This window comes from Pseudoliparis swirei, chromosome 13 (genome assembly GCF_029220125.1).
Source record: "Pseudoliparis swirei isolate HS2019 ecotype Mariana Trench chromosome 13, NWPU_hadal_v1, whole genome shotgun sequence".
Lineage (NCBI taxonomy): Eukaryota > Metazoa > Chordata > Actinopteri > Perciformes > Liparidae > Pseudoliparis > Pseudoliparis swirei.
The window spans coordinates 17,207,717-17,228,047 of NC_079400.1; the positions used below are offsets into that span (position 1 = coordinate 17,207,717).

Genomic DNA, 20,331 nt, shown 5'->3' on the forward strand with positions numbered 1-20,331 from the left:
AGCGCTAATGAGCGTTGCCACAGCCCGGTCGATACAGGATGGAGTGTTTGTGCGCCGCGCTGAGAGGAAACTGAATGCAGCTGCCATGCATCATTCACGTGCGCCCGCGTGACACTGATGATGCTCATTTGAGTGGCTGGAGCTCCTTAATGGAGACACAAGGGGCTGCAAATGGTTATCAGCGGGCTGGAAAACCTGCCAAGGCCTGGTCTAATGTAGATAATAAAAAATTATATTTGTGGATGGGAAATTAAATTGATTGAACGCACTGAGAGGCGGGGGATAAATCTTAATAATACTTTCAAGCTTCAACTACTTTTTTTCTGAAATGTTTGACAAAATCAAGCCAGAAACTTATAATATAAATTAGTTTTATATATTTACTAATTCTAGCGTTAGATTTTTCAGCATCACTGTCTCGTTTCCTTTTTTCAATATTAATTTTACGAGCTGTATGTAAACTTGTTGATATTTTCTCTGTACTCCCGCTTTAGTTCCTGGAAGGCGCCACCATCGAGGTGGACCAGATCCACACGCACATGCGCCCCCTGCTGATGATGCTGGGCGACTACCGCAGCCTGACGCTCAACGTGGTCAACCGCCTCACCTCCGTCACTCGTCTCTTCCCGAACTCCTTCAACGACAAGTTCTGTGATCAGATGATGGTGAGAAACTGTCTCCTCATTTTGGAAACAACTTTTTTTATTTTTAAACAGCTGCTGGCACAGAATACAGTTTATAAATATATATATATAGCATCAGCCTGAAGGCAGAACCTTTTAACTGTGGCAGTATTGGTGCTCGGCTTGAAACTGAAGGCTATTTTCGAGTCTCTAATAGGTTTGAATATACAGTGGGCACGTAAAGTATTCAGACCCTTTTTAAATGTTCACTCTTTATTTCATTGCAGCCATTTGCTAAAATCAAAAATTCATTTTATTTCTCATTCATGTCCACTCATCACCCCATCTTGACAAAAAAACTGAAAATGGTGCTTCTACTCAATACTGAGCAAAGGGTCTGAATACTTATGACCATGTGATATTTCAGTTTTTCTTTTTTAATAAATTTGCAAACATTTCTACATTTCTGTTTTTTTCTGTCAAGATGGGGTGCTGAGGGTACATTAATGAGAAATAAAATGAACTTTTTTGATTTTAGCAAATGGCTTTAATGAAACAAAGAGTGAACATTTTAAAGAGGTCTGAATACTTTCCGTACCCACTCAATACTCAATATGAGTATTCTGCAGTTTTGATCAAAGAGTTATTTCTAAGTATTTTCCTCACGTTTAAATATGTGCAAAATTATATATGCAATTGCTCTTTAAAATCACTGTTTAATAATACTAAAACATTTATTTAATTAATAACAAACACTCTTGCCCGTCTTAAACATAATAAAATCATCAAACTAACACAACCTACAAGAATATAGTTCAAGACTCGTATTGTGGCCAACATATTTGAGTATTGTTAGTGATACTTGTGAGTGAGTATGTAAACTATTATGCCACATGCACATTTAATTATTGTCCTTTAATGTTAATAATTTGTGGGTAGCAACGCCAACATGGTAAATACACGGTGGCAGCTCATGATTATTTTCTGCCCACTTGTTTGCTGTGTCGTAGCTTCACAATTAAGAAATGTATTTTTAATAGTGGGAAATATATTAATTAATTACACATAAGTCTCAATCGTGTCGTTCTCTCTGTGTCTCTCTCAGCAACACCTCAGGAAGTGGATGGAGGTGGTTGTCATAACACACAAGGGAGGCCAGCGAACTGACGGCAGTGTAAGTACACGGACGAGAGAGACTTTTATTACACATGTGAAGACATCAGTTCGAATGCAATGAAGACGCAGTCATGGGCCGCAGGAGGCGGGGTCAATACAGCCGTCTACTGGCAGGTGTTTGTACTCGATGATCCGTCCTGTTGTTACTGAAGAAAAGGGGCAGAGAAAGTAGTCGACACCTCCTCAATGTGGCTTCCTCCCAGATGAGCAGTGAGTGGCCATATTACAATCAATGATTAATTAGGCGCCAGGCAGGCGGTGGTGGGCCCAGCGCTGCGTCTCCTCATTATCTCCCCGACAGATAACCTTGTAAAGACAGAGAAAAGGTGTGAGAGAGAGAGAGAAGGAGGGAGGAGAAGAAGAAGAAAAAAACAGCTGCCTCTCCCCCACCGAAATAAACCCTTCTTGTTCTTCTTCCATCTTAAAACGGTGTGTTTTTAATTAGATGCAAATTGGCCCTGTGTCTTTCCCCTCCCTCCCACCGTGGGTCTTTGTGCGTGTTGACAGGAAGGCTAGCGGTGACAATAAAGCTGGGGTCGGGTCAATTAGCCAAGCCGGGCAAAGACAAGAACTGAAGAAGAAGAGGACTGAGCTGGATGAGGAAGATGGTCTGAAGACTTGTAGAGTATTGGGCGGAGCGTCGGGGTGAGAGGAGTAGGAAAGATCTCGCATGAAAGAAAACAGAAGAGGGTTTATTTAACCTAACTGAAATGTCAGTTTCTGAATTCATGACCTGATGTCAGAAGAGGCCCCCCCCCTAAATGCCACATTCTGTGTCACTCTTCTGACAACCCGTTATGGCCCCCGGCCCCGTTACCCACCACCCAGCTGGGAGAAGTTTGTTCCTGAGGTCAATTACAAAGGTCGCTGCTGTCCACCCGTTCATTTCATTATCACCCTGTCTCATCTGCTCACCTTCAACACACCGAACAAAGACGGACACACACACACACACACACACACACACACACACACACACACACACACACACACACACACACACACACACACACACAATCTGCACACGTACTGCTCCTGCTGACTCTTGATCATTGTCTCCCGTTTCCCGGTGCAGCCTGCGTTGGAGGGCGTTGAGGTGAGATGTGACCTGGCGCCGCGCCCTCTGTTGGTGACTCTCTGCGATTGCAGCTTTAGTTGAACTAACGTTGTGCTGGTGACTTGAGCCCCCCCCCCCCGTTCTTCTGTGTGCGTGCCTGTCGGCTCAACCTTGCTCTAACCTCACATTTCGACTGTTTTTTTTTAGACGCGTCCAATCCTTCCCCATTCATTCTCCTTTTCACCTCTTAAGATATCAATAATACAAGGTTTATGAAAGTGACCATGCATACCGTCCTTGTTTTTGTACCCTGTGTGAATGCGATCCCGAGAACTCCCCGTTTCTGTAGGAAACTAACTGCATTTTCCTCGTCGTTCTACTAAGACTTGTCCTCCGTCTTTCTGCAGTGGCTGCCCCGTCACTACTTCCTGTGAGACACTTTATGTCCACGTCTAGTCGCAGCCAAGAAATTTCATCCGCTCCCTTCTTCCCTCCGTTCTCTTTTCCCTCTTTACTCTTTCTCCAGGAGATGAAGATCTGCTCCGCCATCATTAACCTGTTCCACCTGATCCCAGCTGCCCCTCAGACTCTGGTCAAGCCTCTGCTGGAGGTGGTCATGAAGACGGAGAGGGCCATGCTCATCGAGGTAGGACGACAACGCCACGCCCACCTTTCCCGTTATTCACCGTAGTGTTCAAGACAAAGTCTTAAAGATAAACATGGACATAGTTATGCTCCAGGATGTTACAGCAAGTAGGCAATGCATGATCATTTTAATATAAATATTCAGCCACATTCAGCCGATCGTTGTTTTTTTCCTCACTTTTTTAAATGTAGTTTTCAACAACATAACTATATGCATTTTCATACAGTCACTTTCTTTAACAATTTTCCAGTTGTATGTCTTGGTACACATGATACTCAGGCATACAGTGTACAACACACAAAGAACAACACAAAGAAGAAGAGCGGAAAAAAGGATAATAATGAATAGATTGCGTAAAAAGTCGATCCCTTTTTGATCAACCTCTGATATATAATATAAATGGTACATTTATTGTGGAGATCTCAGCGTATTAGCACAGATTTTTATGAAATCCTGACCATCTTTCCCATATCACATTTCTCCTCCCATCGCTCCTCAGGCCGGCAGTCCCTTTAGGGAGCCTTTGATCAAGTTCCTGACGCGTCACCCATCTCAGACGGTGGAGCTGTTCATGATGGAGGCGACGCTGAACGACCCCCAGTGGAGTCGCATGTTCATGGTCAGACACCGGCGGCTGTGAAGCGGCAGTCCCTCCAGGCTTTTTATTGACACGTTTGCCATTAAAACTGCATTTTGCTGCTGCAGTAATTGGCTTTAATCGGGGATGTAATGGGTGTTTCGAGGCTCGGTGGTCCCGTTGCCACCAAATTGAGACGGATCACACCCAGTAAAACATTACAAATGTTATTTTTTCTTTAAATGTGTTGTAGTTACAATATGCATGTGTATTCCTATACAGAGTTTTCTGAAACACAAAGATGCCAAGCCGCTACGAGACGTGCTGGCTTCTAACGCCAACCGCTTCGTCCCTCTGCTGGTTCCTGCCGGTACTGCAGCCACCGTACGACCCGGATCTCCCTCCACCACCACGGCCAGGTTGGATCTGCAGTTTCAGGCTATCAAGGTATACGCATGTACATTTCCTTTTTTAATTTGTGTATAATGTATAAAGGGAAGATGCATGTATGTGTAAAAGATAACCCTCGGGTTAGTCAGTGGGGCTGAATCCTAATCTGAATTAGCCGAAACATTAGTGCTTTTGACACACACAGGGATTCAAAGCAATTTAAATAACCTTTTAACATTTTCTGAATACTGCATACGTAAGTGCATCATCTGACCTGTAGCTCGTTTCTTCTTTGTCCCTTTTTTTTCTCAGATTATCAGCATCATAGTGAAAAATGACGAGGGTTGGCTGGCGGGGCAGCACTCGCTGGTCAGTCAGCTCCGGCGAGTCTGGGTCAGCGAAGCCTTCCAGGAGAGACACCGCAAAGACAACATGGCTGCCACCAACTGGAAGGAGCCCAAGCTGCTGGCCTACTGCCTGCTCAGCTACTGCAAGTATGTACACGCATTCAAACTGTGATGGGGATGAACATCCACTGAACGCTGTCATACAATCTGACGGGCGGATTAGATGCCGGGTCCTTCAGTCTGTTGTCATGCCCAGAAGAGTGCATGTTGTGGGGTCTGGGTGACGGTGGTCTGAGTTGACCCCTGGTTCCTCCAGAGGCCGGGTCTTTCAGTCTGTTGTCATCCCCGGAAGAGTTAGAAAGTGAAAAATAACAAGCCCCTCAACATCTACTGCTGTTAATCTGAAATGAACAAGCAGTAGAGCCGCTTGCTCAATGGCTTAAGTGACCCTTTAAGTAGCGTATTAGCTAGCCGGGTGTAAGGACTACAAACCAATGAGGCAGATTTTTACATTTAGTGGAGTTTCGTACTTGAACTAACTTAATGGCATTCAAATTAGGGATGACCCTCTCCCCCCTTGTTTTCGAAAAAGTGTTGAATCCCCTTCCACGTTTATTTCGGGCCCTGCCATTAACCCCTGACGACTCTGTGTTCAGTCATCCTCAGAATAAAACAAACAACGGTTTGCTATTTTAGTCACATTGGTGTCTAAGATTTTTCTAAACTTCTGGTGTTGGATGTTTATCTGTCATATGTTCTGTCCACTAAACTTATTGACCCACCCCACTGTCTCCTCGATAGGCGTAACTACTCTGAGATCGAGCTGCTGTTCCAGCTGCTGCGGGCCTTCACGGGCCGCTTCCTATGCAACATGACCTTCCTGAAGGAGTATATGGAGGAGGAGATTCCCAAGAACTACTCCATTGCCCAAAAACGAGCCCTGTTCTTCCGCTTCGTCGAGTTCAACGACCCGCACTTCAACGACGAGCTGAAAGCTAAGGTGCGTACGATCAATGGATTTGACCAATCAAGTGGTTGGAGATTTTAAAAAAATTCTGAAAATCCACACATGAAGTAAAGTATTGGTGTAGTGGGAGGCGTTAAAGACTGAAATCACATTTCTCCAGTTGGAAGGAATGTATGGAAACCTTTCAATGTCTATTTCTGTACACTGTGTAAAAACGTGTAACATTTTAGATGACATAACATGGAAACATTATTTATTTTCAGTGAATTAATATTTCAAGGGAGGGATTGAGGGGCTTTCTCAGCAGCTTTCTAATTTATTGTCCTCTATTGGTTTAGCACAGCAGAACATACATAAAAATACAGATTTAAATGAATATGCTTGTTTAAAACTATGAGGCTCTTGTAGCCTTAATTCAAAACATTTTTATGTTTTGGACATTTTACCGGAATAATAGATGGAAGTCTTGGAAAATAAAAATGAAGACGTCATCTTTTGGACATATTGCTCTGTCCTAGACCTATTAATGGATTAAAAATGATGTTTCTAACTTCTTATGAGCATCGCCTCAGCTTACTCACTTTGCTTCCTCAGTGTGGGACCTGATCTGTGTGACTTTTATCTTTTATGCTTGGTGTGTTTTATACCAGCCAACTCTGTGTGTCTTTACAGGCTCAAATACGCCATTTTGGGCAGCATGGTGGCTCAGTGGTTAGCACTGTCGCCTCACAGCAAGAAGGCCCTGGGTTCGAATCCCGGTCGAATCCCGGTCGTCCCAGGTCCTTTCTGTGTGGAGTTTGCATGTTCTCCTCGTGTCTGCGTGGGTTTACTCCGGGTACTCCGGTTTCCCCCACCATCATAAAGACATGCACCGCAGCCTCACCCCGGTTCGTATGGATGTGAATGAATGTTGGTGGTGGTCGGAGGGGCCGTAGGCGCTGATTGGCTGCCACGCTTCCGTCAGTCTGCCCCAGGGCAGCTGTGGCTACTGATGTAGCTTACCACCACCGGTATGACTGTGTGCGTGTATGACTACTGGACTCTGCACTCTGTAAAGCGACTTCGGGTGACTTGAGAAGCGCTTTATAAAATAAATGATTATTATTATTATTTTATTATTTAGCAGAACAGATTTTAGCCTCTCAAAAAAACGCCCCCCTCCTCCCACACACACACACATACACACACACATTCATAATGTTGCTCATATTGTTGTTTTACCCTTAATTGTCCTCCTCTGGTGCACAGCAGCTGTTCGCTGTGCATGTGATGCGGAGAGACAAGAGAGACAGACGTACAGAGGAGGGAGCATGCGCTTGTGTTTGAATGTTTATGTTGATTAGTGCAAGAGAACGAGTGTGGCAGTGTGACGTTTAAGTAATTGCCGTTAGCGTGTGTGGGTGTGGGTGTGGGTGTGGGGGTGTATGTGTGTGTGTCACTGTGGCTCGGGTTCATGCATCACGGGGGGTCTCTGAGAATATTTCACTCTGAGCGAGACACAAAGTGTGAAAGGGAAAGGGGGAGCAATGAATCATCGGTGATGGCACCGGCGGATCTCCTGCAGCTCTGGTATTGTTTCTTTTGTTAAATCCAAACCGTTCTGACGGAAAACTGCTTTTGTCCTGGTGGTTTTTTTTCGTGTTCAGAAGTGTTTGATTATTCAAACAAACACGTACATGACATTTATGAAGCACAGCATGTCTGATTCACATTCCTTTTATGTTTTCGACATAGCGTGCAGAGTCAGAAGGCATCTTCACGCTGGAATCGTACCCACAGTACAGATTTAAATAAAACTGTAGTGTTACTTTGACATAACAAATAGATATTTTTGTTGGTGTTTGTGTTTGTTTCACACTTCTGGCATATGTGTGTGTGTGTGTGTGAATAACAAGGTAGGTAAAGATATTATGAGTTACACATTTACTTTTTAGAGGCCAACGGACGGGTGTGTGTGGGGAAAAGATTTTTTTTTTTTTTAAGACGTTTTCCACTTTCATATCCACGAATGAAATAATTACAAACTTTTCTAAAGCATGTTTTAATAAGAAGTGCAGCAGCTTCCAAATTAGAAATAACCGAATGCAATTGTAAATAACACGGATTATTGCCTTAGTTTCTAATAATGCATTTAATTCAAGCGCTTCAAGGACATTTTGAAATCATCCTAAAGGCTAAAAAATAAGAAAATAGAGCACACAATCGGTTCTGAAGAGGTGGGTTTTGATTTGAATGTGTATTGTGGTCAGTGCGGTCTCGAATGAGTTTGGGGAGAGAGTCCCAGAGTTGAGGGGGGAGCTATGGAGAAGGCGCTGTCACCCCATGTCCGGTGTTTGGGCCTATGTGGGATGGATGGGAGGTTGGCATCAGAGGGCGGAGCCGACGGAATGGAGCGTGGTGGTGGTGGAGCAGGTCGGTGAGGGAGGAGGGGGTCTGATTATGGAGGGCTCTGTGAGTGAGGAGAAGGATTTTGTATTGGATCCGTTGTGGGATGGGGAGCCAGTGAAGGTTCTGGAGAAAAGGGGTGATGTGAGCAGCAGAGTTCTGGATGAATTGAGAGTTATTTAGGATTTTGCAGCCATAAAGAATCCTATTGCAGGAGTCGATTCCTGAGGTGATGAAGGTGTAGATCAAAGTTTCAGCAGCAGATGAGGAGAGTGATGGGCGGAGACGGGATGTGTGTTTTTAAGTGAAAAAGGGCCGTTCTGGTGATTTGTTAGAAGAAGAGGTTGCTGTCAGACATGACTCCGAGGTGTGGAGTTGTCCAAAGTGAGGCAGAGTGGTGACGTGGGGCTGTTGGTCCGAGTGGAGTGAGTAGCAGTGGTTCTGGCCTTTGTGGAGATGTAGAGCGGGACATCATCGGCGTAGCAGGGGAAGAGGAAACCATGTTGACTTACGATATTACCAAGAGGGAGCAGGTAGAGGATGAACAGAAGAGGACCAATCACCGAGCCCTGGGGGACGCCTTGATACAGAGGAGCAGTGGAGGAGGTGCAGCTGTTGATGCTGATTGATTGTTGTCTGTTTGTTAGAGATGATTTGAGCCAGGAGAGGGCAGTTCTGGTGATGTTGAGGGACAATTCAAGGTGGGAGAGAAGGATGCTGTGGGTGATGGTGTCGAAAGCTGCGAGCTGTGAGATCGAGGAGAATGTTGAGGTGACCGGAGTCTGAGGAGAGGAACATTAGAGATGGGCCAGAAATTGCTCATGGTGTCAGGCTCCAGTCCAGGTTCCTTGAGGATGGGGGGGGGGGGGTGGGACAGCAGCCAGTTAAGTGTGGAGATATGGAAATGACGGTTGAGGTGTTCAGGTTGCTCTCAATTTTCGTTTTGAAAAATGAAAGTAAAGAGTTGCATTTATCCACTCTTAAGGATTTAGTCAGATTTGGACAAATAAGAAAATCAGTTGGCGTAAAATCAAAATTCCGATACAGAGTTTTTAAAATCAGCAAATTAACTTGATCGGTTGAACTCAGTTGAATGAGATCTTAGCTCTTCATCTAACTGTGTGTAAAACTAAACAAAAAGTAACAATAAATACGTAAGATGTCCAAATGAATAACTTATTACGAACCAATACAACTTTTAGTGGCTATTATTCAAGTCTACTGTGGCTACTTCACGATAAATCCCATACTAATTCTTGATGTGTACAGGGCCTTCTCTGTGGGTGTGTGTGTGTGCACTAACACACAGACCTTTAATGGCAATAGAGAAATAAGTGCAGTGATTGATGTTGGAGGAGCTGAGACTTAATAGGAACAGGTGAGACCAGAGAGCAGACCAGTGCTCCATGCCTTTTTCTTTGCATCTTCATTTAAGGGTGTGTGCACATGGTGTGTGAAAGATGTTCTCACGGAGGAGCTCCAACATATGCTGCCACAGCTCGTTCTCCACTGAGCGATGCCCCGTCCTCCCCAATGATGGATGGAACAGGGGAGGGTTCATTAACAGATAGCAGCTTCTTTAATAAATGCTGTCGTTGGCTGTATTGCGGTCGGGTTATTCTGCACTTTACCAGTAAATCCAGCCTTTTGTCTTCATCCGCTGATCCCCGCTAACACTCCCTGCAGCTTTTCGGTGTGTTTGTAAGTTGCATTTTACGCCTTTCATTAGAAATAGTGAAGATTTTAATACATTTTTGGTTCCAATGTTTGTGATTTAATTAAGATGACACGTTAAGAGTGTTTTGTCACACTTTTTATTATCATTGTTTTGTCACATTTAATGTTGCTGCGCCTCCAAGCTCTGAAATATGTTTTGCATTTTTAAAAGAATCAACATTTCAGTTCCCCGTTATCAGGAGATGACTATTGCATCACCTAATTATGTGATTATTTTCCGCCGATTTTTTTAAAGAATTCACAAGATTCTGTTCTCCTTTTTTCTGTTTGACGTGTGCAATCCTGGATGATGCATGTTCCCCTCAGTAAATGGAATTTTTTAAAAAGTGTGTTTTTTCTGGTTTTCTTAGGTGTTGCAGCACATCCTAAATCTAGCCTTTCTGCACAGCTTTGAGAAGGGGGAAGGTGAGCAGCTGCTCGGACCGCCCAACCCCGAAGGAGACAATCCGGAAAGCATCACCAGCGTCTTCATCACAAAGGTACACACACGCACACGCACACTGACACGCTTGCAGCTATTCTTTCCTCTTGATGTCTTTCTTCACATCCAATCTGCTCACTTCTCCCCACTTCTTCTTTTGTCCATTACCCACCAGCATTATCTCTCCATCAGGCCCCCCCCCCTCGCCCCCGATTTCATTACCTGCTGCATTTCCTCTAATAACGTCTTATTAGTCCAGCACATTCCCCTACTCTCTGTCATCATCCATTGCATCCCACTTAGTCCGACTCTTCTCCTCCCGTGGTCTCCACGCATTACTTGATTATTAATTGCTTTCATTCCATCTCTTTTTTCCTCTCTGCCATCTGTTTTAGTTTTTCTCCCTCCATCCTGCCCGGTCCCTCTTTTTCCATTACGTTTCATTCATCAGGCCGGACGATAATTCCTGGTGTAAATGTCACGATGTGACCATGCTAAAGGTCAGCGTGGTAGAGCTCATCACCGACTAACGCCGGTCATAATGGCCGCTAATGGCTCTTTTTTTTTTACGGTTAAAACTCATTTCCTCACTCCCCCCCCCCCCCCCCCTGAACGTCCTCTCCTCTGCGCCCCTCTGCAGGGAAGTCGTGCAGGGTGATGGTTGTTTTTGTCTTCATGCCAGATCATTTCGATATTTATGCACATAAAGTGTTTCTAGTAATCTAAGACTTCTATCAAGAGTCGTTGAGTGTCTATAAAAGCACTATATCAATTCAAAGTATTATTATCATAAATTAGCAGATTTTTATTTTTAAATTAAATAGACAAACTTGTTCTAGACTTTAGCCCACTATAGTTAAGAACCACGTGAAACAACATCCGTTTTTCAAAATAAGATATCGACAACAATGAACTGATTTTGTATCAAGTCCTAAATGTTTAAAGAAATCGGTAATTTATTTAATGTTTGAAAACCAATAAATGTTTTGATTATTATTATTATTGACCTCTGTTGGCACCTGGTGAGAATTACAGCCACACCAACAGCTCTCAGGCATTTGTGTTCCACTCTCCAAACATTTCTCCGATGATTACTAATTGATTCATTCTTTTTGTCTTTGTAGATCTACTGTGCAAACATGGTGCTATGAACAGTAAATATTGGTCTTATTTAGATTAGAAAACTTTATAAAACCCCAGTGGGGAAACTCATCTGCCACCAACAAGTCATACAGACGACAATAGACACGGAGCACAACGGACAAGAACCAACAAAACTAGGGATGCTCCGATCTGATCGGCGCCGATCCATATCGGCCGATATTCCCATTATCGGTTTTGATCGGCGTTCTCAAAACGGCCAATCAAACTTGGCCGGTCAGATGACATCAAATCTGCGAGAACTATCAGAGATGTTTCAATCGCGGCGCATCGCAACGGAGACGATGCGCCCGGCGAGGGCCGCAGAGTGAGAGGTCCACGAGGGGATCCTCACGCACCGAGCGGCGTCCCCGTCCCCCGAGTTGAATCACTGGGTCAACTCAGCCGACTCTCACATGTCTGAGCCCCTATAGACTGATGTTCACGGTAAACACATTCGATCGGGAGCGCGCGAGGGTTTTGATAAAGTTAGCGGAAAGAACCACGTGAAACACCATCCGTTTATCAAAATAAGATGTCGACAAATCATACACTAACGTATAAAAGTATCTTTATAGATCGTTTCTGAGATTTAGCTTAAATTATGCTCACATTAAAACATTTTTACTGTACCAAGGAAGAGTTTATAAAAATAAGTCAGACCTTTGTATGTTAAAAAAAGTCCTGTAAATAGATTTCCCCAAGAGTTCCAGGAAATGAATGATGCAGATGTGTTCCATACATATCTGAAATCCCCTACAATAGCAATCAATCAATTTTAATGTATCAATTAGGACATTTTTCAAAGTAAAAGTCTTAAATGTTTAAAGAAATCTGTCATTTTTTAAATCTTTGAGGCGCTCTAGATATGTTTTTCCTCAGAGTCCCAGGCAACAACTGATGCAGATGTGTTCAGGACGTCCCTGACTTCCCCTAGCCTGGCAATCAAACATATTTACTGTCGCAATTAAGAGATTTTTCCAATTAAAAGTCCTAAATGTTTCAAGAAATCAGTCATTTATTTAATGTTTGAGGTGCTTTATATATTTATTTCCTCATAGTCCCAGGCAATAATGCTACACAATAAATAGAATGCTTCAATCGACACACTTGTCCTCTTTGAAACCCCCCCCCTCGCCCTGCCACCTTTAACCCCACGTCTCTCCCAACCCTCTCAGGTCCTGGACCCGGAGAAGCAGGCCGACCTGCTGGACTCGCTGCGGATCTGCCTGCTGCAGTTCTCCACCCTGCTGGTGGAGCACGCGCCGCACCACATCCACGACAACAACAAGTCGCGCAACAGCAAACTGCGCCGCCTCATGACCTTCGCCTGGCCGTGCCTGCTGCCCAAAGCCTGCGTGGACCCCGCCTGCAAATACAGCGGCCACTTACTTCTGGCCCACATCATCGCAAAGTTTGCCATCCACAAGAAGATTGTGCTGCAGGTGAGGAAGAATGAGGAGGGGAAACTCAGTGGAGCATGGGTTTAAAAACACAGAGCGAAAGACAGAGAATAGAGATACAACTTTTGTAGTGAGTGTAAAAAAAATATGACCGAATGACCTTTTAAAATGCAATTTAATTGAAAGCTGTATGAAGAGATGTATAGAAAAACTGAAAACAAGGCACTTAGAAGAAGAATAAATGTGTGAGAGCGAGAAGCAGAGAGCTTATTAAAGAGCGTCCCGTGTTCCTCATATATATAATATGAATGTATTGGAAAAGAAATTCAGTGGTGATTTTTAAAAAAAGAAAAAAAGAAGCAAGTTCAGCATCAGTGGGCCAAGAAATGGTCCAATTTCTAAAGTGCGATCCCTTTCCTGTGGTGCAGGTGTTCCACAGCCTGCTGAAGGCCCACACGATGGAGGCCCGGGCCATCGTGCGGCAGGCCATGGCCATCCTGACCCCGGCCGTGCCGGCCCGCATGGAGGACGGCCACCAGATGTTGACGCACTGGACTCGCAAGATAATCGTGGAGGAGGGACACACCGTGCCGCAGCTGGTCCACATACTGCATCTCATTGTGCAGCACTTCAGGGTGAGCGGATGTGTTCAGGAAAGAACGAGTTACAGTTTGTCACTAGTGCACCACCTTCTTCCACCATTTTTTTTCCCTGTTTAAGGATGATTATTGTCGAATATCACAATCTTGTACTCATTTTATGGTAAAACGGGGTACGCTGCCACCTCATTTGTGTGGCTTCGGCAACTGCAGTGAACCACATGGGGGTGGGGGTGGGGTGGGGCAGGATTAGGGGTGGTGGAGGAGAAGCTATTTTTGTTGATTTTCTGAGTGCCCTGATTTTTAAATGATGCCTCTTAACCAGGCCTGATGGGAGCGGAGCACCGTCATTAAAAGTTGGCTTATCTCGTATGGCCTATTTAATAGTTTTCTATGATACCGGTTCACAAAATGTGACTTTTTTTTTATATTGACAAGTGTGTCGGGTGTGTTGCCTCCTTGTCCAAAAGCTGCATCATTCATCACGGGAGCCAATGGGAACCGCCTGCTGCCTTGCTTCTTCTTTTTTAATCGCCTTAATGCAGATGTAATGTCCCGAGCACACTCTCGGTGACCAGTAGAGTCCGAGAGCCTCCATTCTGTTCACAAGTCAACACCGGCATCGGATCATTGGGCTTTATGTCTCCCCACCCCCTTCAACTTCAAAAGACACTTTCAGCCCTCTTGCTCCTTCGGATGATGTTTTGCCGCCTCGCCGGTCAGAGAGCGACAGTCTTTTAGCAGCAGACTGACATTTCCCTCCGCGCCGCTCTCCATCCCACTGACAGGCTGCTCTCACTGGGCCAGATGACTAATCTAATGTAATCACATCAGCATAATTACGCCAGGGAGGAGATAATGACTGACAGATGAGAGACTTTGTGCGTGTGTGTGTGTGTTTGATAAAGAAATGCAGAGATGCGGTGTTTGTGTGTGTGCACACGTGATGGACAGGGCTTAGCCTCTGTCATTAAGGGGCTGTGAAGCCCTGCTCCGTCGACTATAATTACCCGCAAATTGAGAAGCTTTCATATTCTCTGACACTGGCAGCAGCCCTCAGATAGACATCTAATCTCTGGCTCCTTTTGTCTGCGAGTCCCCAGTTTCGATTTGCGATGGAAACTAAGTGACTCTCGAGCGCGACGCTCGAGGGTGTGAATTCTCCGTGCTAAGTGTGTGTCATCACGTCCTTGAGACTAAGTGGGAATACGACTTCAGAGTTTGACTCTTCTGACTCCTCCGTCTCGAAGTGATTGAACACCCTCTTAAACTTTGTGTGTGTTAGCGGTTAAAAAAAACTTCATTCTAGAAAAATAATTACACTCGATTCCCCTTTTGTTGTTTTGGGCTTTTTTTACGCTCTAGGGGTCGGTCTCTTGCTTCAAGACGAAGCTGTCGCCAGGCGGATTCTAGACGGTTCACAGCACTCGACTGGAAACCTCTGATTTTATGCATTCAGACAAACTGCATTAGAAAGGCAGCCGGTCTCATTTATATGGGAGGATACGGACAAGGAAGTCCATTTCAAATGAAGCTGAGAGAAAGAACGTCTCTCATCTGTCATGGATGCTCCGAGACCAAATTAATAAGACTCGAATTTCAAAAGCAATGTAAATTATTATTATTATTGCAAAACGTACATGTTTGATGTTATATAATTCTATCATTCACATAATATGTTTGTATCTTACATCTTCCAGTCTGTGTTTGGGGTCACCCTCTGGAAGACGTGCAGGTGGGAAGGAGGAGTGTTTTTTTTGGCGAGGAATCTTTTTGATGGCCTTTTTTTGGGGGTTAAAACAAAAAAAGGAAACATTTTCGTTTGTAAGCGTATAATCTTGCAAAATGTATCATTTGTTTTCTCCTACTTTGTGTGTGTGTGTGTGTGTGTTAGTGTGTAGTAAAAGAAAGAAAAGACAGACCTCAAGCTACAGTGGCATTTCATTGTGTGGTTTCTTTAAGTACTGCGCTGTCGTTCACTGATGTATTTAACTCTGCCGTTAGCTTCAGTGACCATCTGCAGTCGGTGCTTTGGGGGACAATAAAGTTCGACCTGGCGCTTTGTGTTTTGAATAGCCAACACGGAAGCTTTTGCATAACTAGATGATCATTCTATATTCTAATATTCGATTTATTTATTTATTTTTACATATTATTTGATGCCGTCTCTCTCTCTCTCTCCAGGTGTACTACCCCGTGCGCCACCACCTGGTGCAGCACATGATCAGTGCAATGCAGCGTCTGGGCTTCACCCCCAGCGTGACCATCGAGCAGAGGAAGCTGGCCGTGGACCTGGCCGAGGTGGTCATCAAGTGGGAGCTGCAGAGGATCAAAGACCAGCAGGTGTGTTCACGCATTGCCGGAAATAAATGTACAACAGCGGCGGGAATCCAGGCAAAGGAATGTCTGAACATCACAGTTAAGACGCCAGCTGTCCTTCATATGCTCAGCGTTCTTTAGTTTATTTTTATGTTGCTAATGTTTATTTATTCACAAGAAAAGGCCATTTATCAGGGTTATTAAACTACTTTCTTGTGGTCCGGAGAAAACCTTGACGTACACGCCCCCCGTTTTCATTCTGTAAACATGTTAACCGATGGATTCATCTTCACCCCTATCCTCCTCCTCCTCTCCCCCGCTGTCTCCTCGGTGTGGCAGCCGGAGTCCGATGCCGAAGTGGTCGCCGGCGGTGAAGGGACGAGCGGCGGTGGCGGCGTAAAAAGAGGACTGCCCCTGGAGGCTCCTCCTCCTCCTCCTCCTCCTCCCCCCCCCGCTGCTGCTGCTGCCGCGGCAGCTGCTGCTGCTGCCGCTGCTGCTACAGCCACTGCCGCCGGGCAGGACGTCAAGAGGTTCCGCACCGCCACCGGAGCTGCCTCCGCGGTGAGCTCGGCAGGATGTGGTCGTGAGGGACAAGTTGCCGTGTTTGTTCTTTTTATCATATGTGCCGCTAGAATGTCACGAGATCCTTAATGTCCTCTGCTTCTGCCGTGTTTCACCGAGTGCAGGGCTCAGCAGTTAAAGTCAGTTTATTTTGTATCGCCCAATATCACAAATTACGAATGTGTACAATCCGTACGCAAACCAAATCCCTGACCTTTGACCTCACATCGGATCAGGAAAAACTCCCAAGAAATAGAAAATACCCTTTCACGGGGAAAAAAGGGAAGAAACCTCCAGGAGAGCAACAGAGGAGGATCCCTCTCCAGGATGGGCAGAATAATAGATGTCATGTGACCATGTGGAGACGGGATGACGTCGTCACTCCCGGTTACAAACACGCTCCGCAGAGAAAGAGACGCTCACATGGGAACTGATTTTCTGTTTTCTGTGTTTCTCGCTGAGCTAGATCAGATGAAATGTGGTTATCAAAGATCTGTCGTGCTGTTTTTCTCTAATTGTTCCCCGTGTTGCCGGCGACGAGCCCCGGCGCGTTTTATGCGGAGTGAGCGCGACGCCGTACTCGCTGAGAAAAACTTAGATCCGTTTTAAATGCTACGCTGCTCGTCAGTGACCGTCCATATGCCAGCTCTTAGTGGAACGTGGGAGGCGTTGTGTGCTTTGAATAATTTGACAGTAAACACAGCAGTTATCTTACATTATATTGTAATTACACCATTATATTGTTTTAATGAAAACTCAACTCCTGTCATTAGCTCCCGGTGTTTCTTCGCCGCAGTTTCTAAAATAATTAAATGACGGGATTAACATGCAAACCTGATTTTGAAGTGACATATTTTCTTTTTTTGAATAAGTGTGCAGGTGTGAATCTCACTAATTCCGATGTGTAGAGTCGCGGTTCATGTGGATTTTAAAAAGGTTCTCATAGATATCTAAAGAAACGTGTGGCGGTGGACTTGAGTGTTTATTAGACAGTCGGTTATTTGTGTTATCAGATAAACCTTTTCAAAATGTACACGTGAATCCTCTTGGCTTCAAAGTTATTGCTGGCCGTTTGAAAGATACCGTGATCCAACAGCCATTTTCACATCTGTCTAAGATGAAAGTTTATCCATTTTACAACATTACTGCAGCTCCTCATCTGCTTCATTTCAAATCCTACTGTTACAATGCGTTTCAAGAAGCTCTAAATCTAATTTAAATTGAATTATACTAAAGTCAATCTGTGATGTATACAACGTTTATTTATTTACCTCATCGATTGAAATTAATTCTATTGAAGTTCCTTTTTCCTACTGCATTGAACACTACTGAGTACACTTATTACACATTTTTATTTCAACTAAAAATAGATTAAAATAATATATTTTCTTGCCGTATGTCAGATATATATATATATATAAAATTAATTACAGTCGTACACAGAATATATTTTGATGTGTTAAAACATTTTTTTTAAATACTTAATCTGTCTGTAAACATCAGCACAAGTATTGGTAGTTGCAGTCATAATGACAGTGGAATTCCCAAATTATTTTGTACCCAATGTCAGGAGGAAAATGCAAGAGCAGCTTTTGTAGCTGCGTGAGATGAGGAAACGTAAACGGCTCGGGAAAAGTTGCAAGAAAAACTTTCAGTTGCAGACTTTTCATATTAAACTTTTCCCCCCGAAGCTCTCGAGTTTTATGACAATCTGTTTCTTTAGCTTCTAGACTTTGCCTCCTTTTGAGACACTTTTTTTTTCTCTTGCCGTCAAACAAAACAGATCTGAAATATATTCACATTTACAATGTGTGTGTGTTTTTTTAAATTATAGGTGTTTGCCCGCAGCCAGTCTGTGCCCGGCACAGAGACCGTGCTCACCAAGCCTGTCGAGAAACAACACACCGACACCGTGGTCAACTTTCTCATCAGGATCGCATGCCAGGTAACACACACCACACACACACACCACACACACACCTGGCTGTCGTCCTCCACCACACCGCTCTAGCTGCCCCTTGGTCGATTGGCAGCGATGACCTTGAGCGATGACTTTGGTCGCGAGCTTGAAATAGTGTCTCGGGATTTCACTAATTTTGACTTTTCATACTTTCATATTTTTTGGGGGGGGACAGGTTCTATTCTCACTGTTCCTCCGACAATCTGTTGACTGTAACCGCTGGGGATCACTCGCTGTCCACTCAAGAGTTTCTACTCGATAACGGTGTATTGTGATACTAAATTGATCCCTTTTTTTAGAAAAATGATATCTGTTCACTGGCCCTTGGGGATTACCATCATTACAGGCTGATACGGGTTAATTGCCTAGCTAGAGGATGCTGCCGCAGGGCGACTGTGTGTCAACACGAGGGCGTCTGCAGGGCTTCTCCCGATTGAAGAATTGTCACCTTACCGAACTCTAGCTGCATGACTTAAAAAGTGCAATATATGGCGACGCTCCTTGTCTCTTCGTTTAGACCTGTTGTCAATGCTAATGATGCCGCCCTCCCCTCCCTCCCATCTAGGTGAACGACAGCACCAATGTGGCCGGGTCTCCCGGGGAGCTGCTGTCCCGTCGCTGCGTTAACCTCATGAAGTCGGCCCTCAGGCCCGACATGTGGCCTCGCGCCGAGCTCAAGCTCCAGTGGTTTGACAAGCTGCTCATGACAGTGGTAAGACGGGGTGTATGTCTTCAGAGTGAAGAGCCTTCATGTTTTCACATAAACAAAACGCGCGCATGTTCGTGTTGGTGGACTTTCCAAAAAGTGTCTTTTCTATTTTGTGACCGTTCTAGTTCAACGGTCATGGAAAACCTGGAGAAGTCATGACATTTTTTAAATGTTTATTTCTAGGCCTGGAAAAGTCCTTGACATCTTTTTTATCACACGCCCTCCCTAGTGTTAGCGCCAGAGGCTCTTAAAAAGAAAAGCACTATGTTTCACCAAGATGCAACCCATATATACAAGTTTAAAACTAAGTTAAAGATACCCACTGAATAGAACTCTTTGAATATATGTTGTACTAGAGATCTGTTTGTTGGACCAGATTTATGAGTGACTGACAACATTGGTGAAATGTTGCATGGTTGTTTTGATTGTTTTGTTTCCTTATTTATAATAATTTTCCTGCTTTAACGTTATTATTTGTGTGTTTCCATGGTTAATTTTTACTTTAATTATTATTATTTTTTTTAAAAATTGTTTAGTATTATTATGCATTCTTATTTTTGAAGGCTGTATTTCTGTAAAAATACCTAAATATAATATCAAGTATATAAAAAAAATGTATCACAAAAGTTTCGGAAAAGTCATTGAAATGTGTCATATTCACATGTTCATTTAGGCCGAGTTTAAAATAATCAATACGTTTAAAAAAAATAAAAAAAAGACGCTCAAAGTATAAGCGGCATACGCTCTCATGCTCGCGGCGGAATTTCTTTTTTTGCCGCGCTGCGAGTGAACGCACCATGACTAAAAAGTTTGGTGGCCATAGCAACGATAGGCTCAGGGATAATCCACGATCGTGTATACACCGAGATTTCACAAAATGTTTGGTCCTGGAAATTGGTTTAAAATCCTGTAAGTCCATTGGTCAACATGTGTATGAACCCTGTGTGATGACGACGGTATTTAAAACAGGTTATTTGATGTTGCACTTCATCAACAGTGTTTTATTCAAAGGAGTCTGAATAGAAAGTTTAAATATTCCGGCAGCTCAAATCCATCATCAACAAACGTGTGTGGGGGGGGCCTCCGCTGCTCTCTTTCCCAGAGAACTGCAGAAGTTCCCCCGTCTCGGCTTAAGCTCCGTCTTAGTGTTTGCTCCGACGCCTCCGAGTCCTTTTGTCCGTTATCAGTAAAACATGAAGTGAGGCGCCGGCCGCCATAATGACAAAATAATGGCCGCGGCGAGATAACACGAGTCTATCCGGTTTTGCCCTGTGCCTTCTCCTTCACCCCCCCCGCCCCTCTCCGTCTTCACCT

The 20,331-nt window shown here is 44.2% G+C and overlaps 1 protein-coding gene across 1 annotated transcript in view; it reads left to right on the forward strand.

Moving 5' to 3' along the window:
• trrap (transformation/transcription domain-associated protein) overlaps window positions 1-20,331 on the forward strand; it is a 99,093-nt gene that overhangs the window by 22,122 nt on the left and 56,640 nt on the right. Inside the window, exons 30-44 of the mRNA XM_056430056.1 lie at window positions 495-665; window positions 1,729-1,797; window positions 2,875-2,895; window positions 3,383-3,502; window positions 4,002-4,121; window positions 4,362-4,526; window positions 4,782-4,963; window positions 5,618-5,816; window positions 10,256-10,384; window positions 12,645-12,911; window positions 13,298-13,504; window positions 15,653-15,811; window positions 16,127-16,348; window positions 18,183-18,293; window positions 18,874-19,020. Coding sequence (XP_056286031.1) covers window positions 495-665; window positions 1,729-1,797; window positions 2,875-2,895; window positions 3,383-3,502; window positions 4,002-4,121; window positions 4,362-4,526; window positions 4,782-4,963; window positions 5,618-5,816; window positions 10,256-10,384; window positions 12,645-12,911; window positions 13,298-13,504; window positions 15,653-15,811; window positions 16,127-16,348; window positions 18,183-18,293; window positions 18,874-19,020 — 2,289 coding nt within the window. The remainder of the gene's footprint in view (window positions 1-494; window positions 666-1,728; window positions 1,798-2,874; window positions 2,896-3,382; window positions 3,503-4,001; window positions 4,122-4,361; window positions 4,527-4,781; window positions 4,964-5,617; window positions 5,817-10,255; window positions 10,385-12,644; window positions 12,912-13,297; window positions 13,505-15,652; window positions 15,812-16,126; window positions 16,349-18,182; window positions 18,294-18,873; window positions 19,021-20,331) is intronic.